The sequence below is a fragment of the Tiliqua scincoides genome, chromosome 5 (genome assembly GCF_035046505.1).
Source record: "Tiliqua scincoides isolate rTilSci1 chromosome 5, rTilSci1.hap2, whole genome shotgun sequence".
Taxonomy (NCBI): domain Eukaryota; kingdom Metazoa; phylum Chordata; class Lepidosauria; order Squamata; family Scincidae; genus Tiliqua; species Tiliqua scincoides.
The window spans coordinates 96,748,008-96,755,277 of NC_089825.1; the positions used below are offsets into that span (position 1 = coordinate 96,748,008).

Genomic DNA, 7,270 nt, shown 5'->3' on the forward strand with positions numbered 1-7,270 from the left:
GAATGTCTATAAACCATATAAGAGGTCACCCTTGAAGAAAGTTTGGATCACAACAACCCGTTGGGACTTCATTTCAACAATAATTACTGGGGATGCAGATTTCAAATCCTTCCATGGTTCCTTGTCCATAGCAATCCACAAAAATATGGTGCCAGGATTTCAAAAGTTTCTCCAGACTTTTAACCCTTCCCAGCATGGAAAGGGTTTGTTCATGAAAAATTTCTGGTTTGCTTTATTTGGCTGTTGGAATGAAAAATCTGCCATGCCCATACCACTCTGTACAGAGGAAAAAAAGTTAGAGACTCTTCCTGAGACTGTGTTTGAAATGGACATGTCTGACAAAAGCTACACTATTTACAATGCAGTCTATGCCTTGGCACATACATTACATGCCATTCATTCATCCAGGCCAAGAACATCGGTAGAGACTTCCAAATGGAAACTTCACACCATGCAATCATGGGAGGTAATGACGGAACTGTGTTTATTGCGTTATTGAGACCTTCGCGAGAGTGTGTGGATGTGTTCAATGTAAACAGCAGTTGGCTAAGAAGCTGATGTGCATTGGAAACATGATGAGGAGTTTAAATCTTTAATGTCACTGTAGCCCAATCTGGATTGACCCTCACTCGGAAAATATTTGTTGCAGGGATGGGAGGGATAGTCTCATTCCCTCTTAGCTGTTGGCTAGTGTTGGTCAGATCTGCCGAGGCTTTGCTGAACTTTACCTCTGCTTTCCTATCAGTCATTCAATCTTGTCTTTCATGTTTTGAATACTCTCGGTGCATGCATGTTGTTGTTTTTTTGCAAATATGTGTAACAATTTCTTAAGTAAATGCAGCAAGGTATGAATGAGTGAACGCTGTATTCCACGGGAGCCAGGAAGTAGCCAGAGGTCTCTGCGTCTCCTTCCCCCAAGGAAAGCCACAGGCCCCGCAATGGGACTTCTCATGTCTGCACTGGATATTTTGTTCGTGCAGATGAGAAAACCTCCATGTTGGGCTTTGCAGTTCAACTCAGAGGATAGGATCAGGTGTAAAAGAGCTCTGCCAGTCCCATCTCCCTCTTGGGCTGGTCACTCACCCTGCCCCACTCTCCCCCACCCCAGAACAACTCCCCCTCGCCCTGAAAAGCTCACCTTTGGGCTTACATTTGGGGGCTCCTGCAACCTTCCCATTCAGTGCTAAGGCCAAGCACCGACGCGTGCTGATGCAGCACAGGTGGCCTCTCCACCCTGGGTACTGCAGACATTCCTTACAGCATGTTTGCAACACCCAGCGTGGGTGCGGAATCTCAGTGCCTGTACTCAAATTACACAGGATTGGGCCCTTAAACCAGGATCTCTGAGCAGCTGTTCTCAGACTTCAGGGTGGAAATTTTGCTAGTGAGTCTTCTCTGTTCAGCAGAAGAGGATGTGATAGTTGCACTGAGGGCTCAAACCTACCCAGATTTCCAGTGCTGATGCATCTGCAGAGCACTGCTGAGGTACCTTGTGGAGTCCTGTGTGACTACTCCCCCACTGCAGGAGGCAGCACACACCTTGTTGGCATGTCTGCCTCCATGCTGGTACTCTGGATAGGATTGGGCACAGCCCCCAAGAAAAAAGACTGCAGTCTAGGCAAACTAACACATCAACTGTTTGAATCCTTCTCATGTTATCGCCTGAATGTGCTTCAGTGAAAGAAGGGATTCAGTCTCCAGTGCAGGAATTTACATTTGTGGTATGGTATTTGTGGTATGGAAATCTTTCCATAGTTGCAAACACTTGCTGCAAGGGAGTGGCGCCAGGATGCAGTGCTCTTGTTGTCTTGTGTGCTCCCTAAGGCACCTCGTGAACTACAGAAGCTGGACTGGATGGTCCTTTGGTCCTGATCCAGCAAGGTTCTTCTTATGTTCTTATGCTCTGGTTTTATAAATCCTGAGATCTGATTTTCATTTCCAGCTTCATCCATTTTTGAGAACAATTCATTTCAACAACAACGCTGGGAATGAAGTGTTTTTCAGTGAAGGCATGGAATTCTCCACTGGATATGACATTCTGAACTTCATCACTTTCCCAAATAAATCCTTCATTCGAGTGAGAATTGGGAGGATGAATTCTCAGGCCTCCTCCAACCAAGTGTTCACCATTAAGAAAGAGACCATTATTTGGCCTAGCAGCACCAACCAGGTGAGTGTTTCAGATTCTGATTTCCTGTGGAAGCTATTTTATTTCATCCATGCCTCTGGCTCTCTAATTTTTCCAGTTCAGGTTGAGTACCCCTTATCTGTAATTCAGAAATACAGAATATTCCGAAATCTGGAACATTTTTGAGCGTGACTTCTTTCTCCTAAAGAAATAAAATCACAAACTGTGTTTCATGCACAAACCTTGTTTCGTGCACATAATTTTTTTTTTTTTAAATTACCTTCAGGCTATTTGCGAAAATGTCATATGAAATATCAACAAATTTTGTGTTTAGACTTGGGCCTCATCCCCAACATTTCTCATTATATATTAGCAAATATTGTGAAATATAGAAAAATCTGAAACCCAAAACACTTCTGGTTCCAAGCGCTTTGGATGAGGGATGCCCAACCTGTATGAGTGCCACAGAACTGATTCCGGCACATACCACATGGACATTGTCGGGGCCCCTCCCAGATGCCCTGACCCCCGACTTACCCTGGAGCAGGCACCCCATGCCCAGGGTGGGGAGGCTTCCCTGCCCTTGAGGGGGGCAAAGAAGGTTGGCTCACCCCAACCAGACAGAGGGGGCAGGCAGGGCAAACAAGGAACACTGCAGGAAACAAGCCAGGAACAGGAAAGGCCTTTTCTGCCCCCCCTGGGGGAAGGGGAGGGGCCAAAAGGGGGCCAAAAGGAAGCCAGGGATGAGAGGGGGCAGTGCTGTGAGTTGAACAGCTCCTGCTACCAAGCCAGGTGTGGCAGCTCTGCTAAGGAGGAGGACTTGGGTGCTGGAACCCCCTCCCGCTCCAGCCAATCTGAGGCCTCCCTGGGGGTGGGACAAGCCTGCTCCAGGCCCCTCCAGGGCTGGGCCCCTACAGACATCTTGTTCCTGTTAAAGGTTAGGCCAGCCATTTTCAACCACTGCACCGTGGAACATTGGTGTGCTGCAATCTGTTTGCAGGTATGCCTTGGGAGTGCCTTGGTCATTCATTAGTAGGGCAACTGGAGGATATGAGCCCCTCTCCACTGGCAGAATGGTGTGCCTGGTCAATTGTGGAAAATCTACTGGTGTGCCTTTAGCGCCTTCTCAGTGTGCTGTGAGATTAAAAATGTTTGAAAATCGCTGGGTTAGGCTTTTCAGAATATATTCTTAGCCTAGGATGTATGGATATCTTCAAACTTTGGGTTATGATGTGTACATGTACTGATAAGTTAGGCACAATTTAACTGCGCTGTCTCCGTATTGTGATCAGGGGTCTCCACATTCTGCATGTTCTGAGAGATGTCAGCCTGGATGCCACAGAAGAGCTCGTGAGGGAGAACCAACCTGCTGCTATGACTGCTTGAGATGCCCTGAAGGAACCATTTCAAACCAGACAGGTCCGCCATTCCGGAACCTCAGAATATACATGGGGACACTTGATAACTATGCTTTCGTCCTTCTCCTTTTCATCCCTGGCACTGAAATAGACATTTCAGGGATTCATAGTCACTACCTCAGTTCATGTATGGCTGTGATTTTAATCCAAACCGTACAAGATGATGCCTTAATGCACCAGCAAATCCCTCCCCCCTCCTATTTATTTATTTTTCAGGTTTTCTACCACCCTTCCTCCATGGGGCTCAGGGTGGTGCACATAGTTCCTCCCCTCTTTTTGTCCTCACAACAGCCTTGAGAAGTAGGTGAGGCTGAGCGATAGTGACTGGCTCAAGGTCACGCAGGAAGCTTCTTGACTGAGGAGGGATCTGAACATAAAAAGACCTGGTGTAGGTCCAAGGACATGAATTGGACAGCAGGTAGCCTATGAAAACAAAAGAAAAAAGTGTTTTTTTTACCTCCCCTGGGCTGTCTGGTTCCCCCTCCCCCCCAGCCCATAGCATGGAGCGTGCTCTCTGTCAGCAGTAGTAGTGTAGTGAAGGCAGGGCCAGGGGATTCAGGGCCCTGGGTACCACACCTTGAGGAGTGTCAAGCCAGGGGATCATTCACAGGCATTCAGAGTGATTGAGGGCCTCCTTGCCACAGCAGTAGCTTCTGCACCCACTTCATGGACACTCAGGACTGTTATGCACTGCTCTGAGCGGCTGATGGCTTTTTCGCTTTCCTCCCTCTTTTTGGAGGAAAAAGGGCCAAAGAAGCCATTGGATGCTCAGATTGGCACACAACCACTCTGAGTGCTTGCAAGAGGGTTTGCAGGACTCAGAATGGTGGAAAAAGCAGTAGGACTCTCAGAGCGGCACTCAGCCTCTCTGAGCATGCTGTAACCTGGAAGTAATCGGCAGTGATGTCATCACGTCACCACAATTGCTTCCAGTTCAGGTATGTCCAGGAGGTGACATCGCAAGTCAGGGCCCCGGATACCAAAGGGGCCAACTATGCCTCTGGTCAGCAGCACTGCCCTCTCTGGACACAGATGGGCAGGAGGTCTGGTCTAGAGGGTAGAGCCTCCGTCTGCCTGAAGATAAAATCCACAAGGTCGCCAGTTCGAGGCCACTGGCCAGAATGTGACGCCAGATCGGAATGGAACACCTTGAATGTAGTCGTTCTTGAAAGAAAGAACCTTCTTTGAAATTGTAAAAATCCCTATTTAATAGGGATTTAATAAAGCCTGACTATGTAAATCGCCTTGAATAAAGTCTTGAATAAAGACCAAGAAAGGCGGTATATAAATACCTGATATATATATATATATATATATATATATATATATATATATATATATATATATATATATATATATATATATATGCGCGCGCGCGCACACACACACACACACACACACACACACACACACACACACACACAGAGCCACATAGATTTCTTATCAATGCCAGATACAACACTGAGATGATGATGCAATCTAGGTTGGGAGACCATGATAGAAGACTTCTGCCCTAGGTTTCATGAGGTCTCTTCTCTTAACAGCCGCAGGAAGTCCTCCTGGAATGGATCTCATCTTTTGGGATGGGCACATCAGTCACTCTTGTCTCTTGAGCTGGAATATTTCATTTCAGCTGCTCTGAACTGGAACACCTTTGGGAGTGATACACAGGCTGCTTTTCCATGACTAGGTGTCTCTTTGCTTGACTAGATGTCTCTTCAGCCTTGACAAAGCTATAAACACAATATAGTCATCTGGTTTTGAGATGTCCCTTATTGTGACTGGTTTAGCCAAATGCCAACTGCTTTCCTTCTGCTTCTGCACACCGCTTCACCGACACTCCTCGCACATGCACCAGTTTTTCTAATTCCCATAGTATCAGGAGGTAGCAGAATATTTCAAGGGAAGAGGGTAAAAAGTGAGAGAGTGGTAAAAAAAAATATGACCTTGTAAGTAGTATCCATATCTGTTTAGGGTCAGAATAGACGGTCTCTTGGCATAATGGATACATTCTGCAACCTGATAACTCCTTCAGTAAGGTGATAATTTTCAACTACACCCTGGGCCCATGAGGTAAATTGTACATGTGCACAGGTTCAAAATGGGAGCCCAGGAGCCAAAGGAAGGGGCCTGACAATTTCCTGGGGTTTTTCATTTTCCAGCCTCAACAGAACCCATGTGGGGTGGGTGGGTGAAGGGGATACACCATACTTGGGCCTGGGGTCAAAAGGGGGGTCTGCCTGCCTATTGGGGACCCAGAAATTTCCTGTAATTCAAACAAATTTACATATATTATGTAGACTAGCATTCACATTTTGTGTAACCCTACATAGTTTTATATATCCTAATTCACAGAAATTGAAATCCAATCAGGGTATGAATTTATGATCCAATGAAGAAAGGAAGGAGTTCAAATGATATCCCAGCAGGGGAGATGATTAGGATTGGGCCCTCAGTGAATGGCATGTGGCTGTCTTCCCTTTCAGATGCATCTCACTGTGACAAATGCCCAGAAGATGAGCATCCCAGCAAGGATCACAGCCACTGTATCCCCAAAGTCATCACTTATCTAGCATACGATGAACCTTTAGGCACTGTTCTGGCTTCCACTGCATTGGTTTTCACTCTGCTCACAGCTGTGGTGCTTGCAACTTTCATCAAGTATCGGGACACTCCCCTCGTCAGAGCCAACAATCGGGATTTTACTTACCTTCTGCTCATCTCCCTCTTGCTCTGCTTCCTCTGCACCTTGCTGTTCATTGGACAACCAAGCAGGTTGACCTGCCTTCTTCGACAGGCTGCTTTTGGAAATGCCTTTTCTCTTGCTCTTTCTTGTGTGTTGGGCAAAACCATCACTGTGGTTCTTGCATTCGCAGCCACAAACCCAGGAAGCAAGATGAGAAATTGGGTTGGGAAAAAACTACCCTTTTCCATTATCCTTTTTGGTTCTATTGTTCAGGTTGGCCTCTGTGTCATCTGGCTGGGCACCTCTCCTCCATTCCCAGACCGTGACATGTTCTCCCAGCCTGGTCAGATCGTAGTGGTATGTAATGAGAGCTCAGGCACCATGTTCTATCTTGTTCTGGGCTACATGGGCTCTCAGGCCTTCATTAGCTTCATGGTGGCCTTCTTGGCCAGGAAGCTGCCTGACACTTTCAACGAAGCCAAGTTCATCACCTTCAGCCTGTTGGTCTTTTGCAGTGTGTGGGTGTCCTTTTTGCCAAGCTACCTGAGCACGAAAGGGAAATACATGGTGGCTGTGGAGATCTTCTCCATTTTGGCCTCCAGTACTGGGTTACTTCTTTGTATTTTTGCTCCTAAGGTGTACATTATTTTGTTTAGGCCAGTCATGAACACCAGGGACCAATTCTTTAAGAAAAGGAATTCTACTAAGTAACTCATTAGAGTAGTATAAAGGCCCATGGCAAGGGTTGGCGGTTCTTTTTGGTTCCAATGAAGAAGTGAGTCCAATCCTAGGTTGTCATAAAACAGCTTTATTTATCAACAATCTGAGAGCATCAAATTACAGGAGCACTTTCAGGCACAAGACTTATAAAACTCTAAGTGACCCACCAAGCCAGCAAGGCCCAGGAGCAAAGAATTGGCTGAACAGAGGGACTTATATAGGCAAGGCTATAGGTAACTAAAAATATCAGCACAATGAGCAATAACAGGCTAATTGAAATCAAAGTGACATATGTTGCTGAAATACAAACTATGCATT

The 7,270-nt window shown here is 46.2% G+C and overlaps 1 protein-coding gene across 1 annotated transcript; it reads left to right on the forward strand.

Annotated features, from left to right (window-relative positions):
- Window positions 1–2,011: 2,011 nt before the first annotated feature.
- On the forward strand, window positions 2,012–6,943 carry LOC136652450 (vomeronasal type-2 receptor 26-like). The gene is made up of 3 exons (XM_066629392.1): window positions 2,012–2,170; window positions 3,421–3,547; window positions 6,033–6,943. The coding sequence occupies exons 1-3, from the start codon at window positions 2,012–2,014 to the stop codon at window positions 6,941–6,943; spliced, it is 1,197 nt and encodes a 398-aa protein (XP_066485489.1).
- Window positions 6,944–7,270: the final 327 nt, after the last annotated feature.

Excerpts from the sequence above, each read along its gene's own strand:
- LOC136652450 (XM_066629392.1), top strand. The coding sequence starts at position 2,012 with ATGGAATTCTCCACTGGATATGACATTCTGAACTTCATCACTTTCCCA. Across the intron at positions 2,171-3,420 it reads GGCCTAGCAGCACCAACCAG|GGGTCTCCACATTCTGCATG; the intron begins GTGAGTGTTTCA and ends TATTGTGATCAG. Across the intron at positions 3,548-6,032 it reads AACCATTTCAAACCAGACAG|ATGCATCTCACTGTGACAAA; the intron begins GTCCGCCATTCC and ends CTTCCCTTTCAG.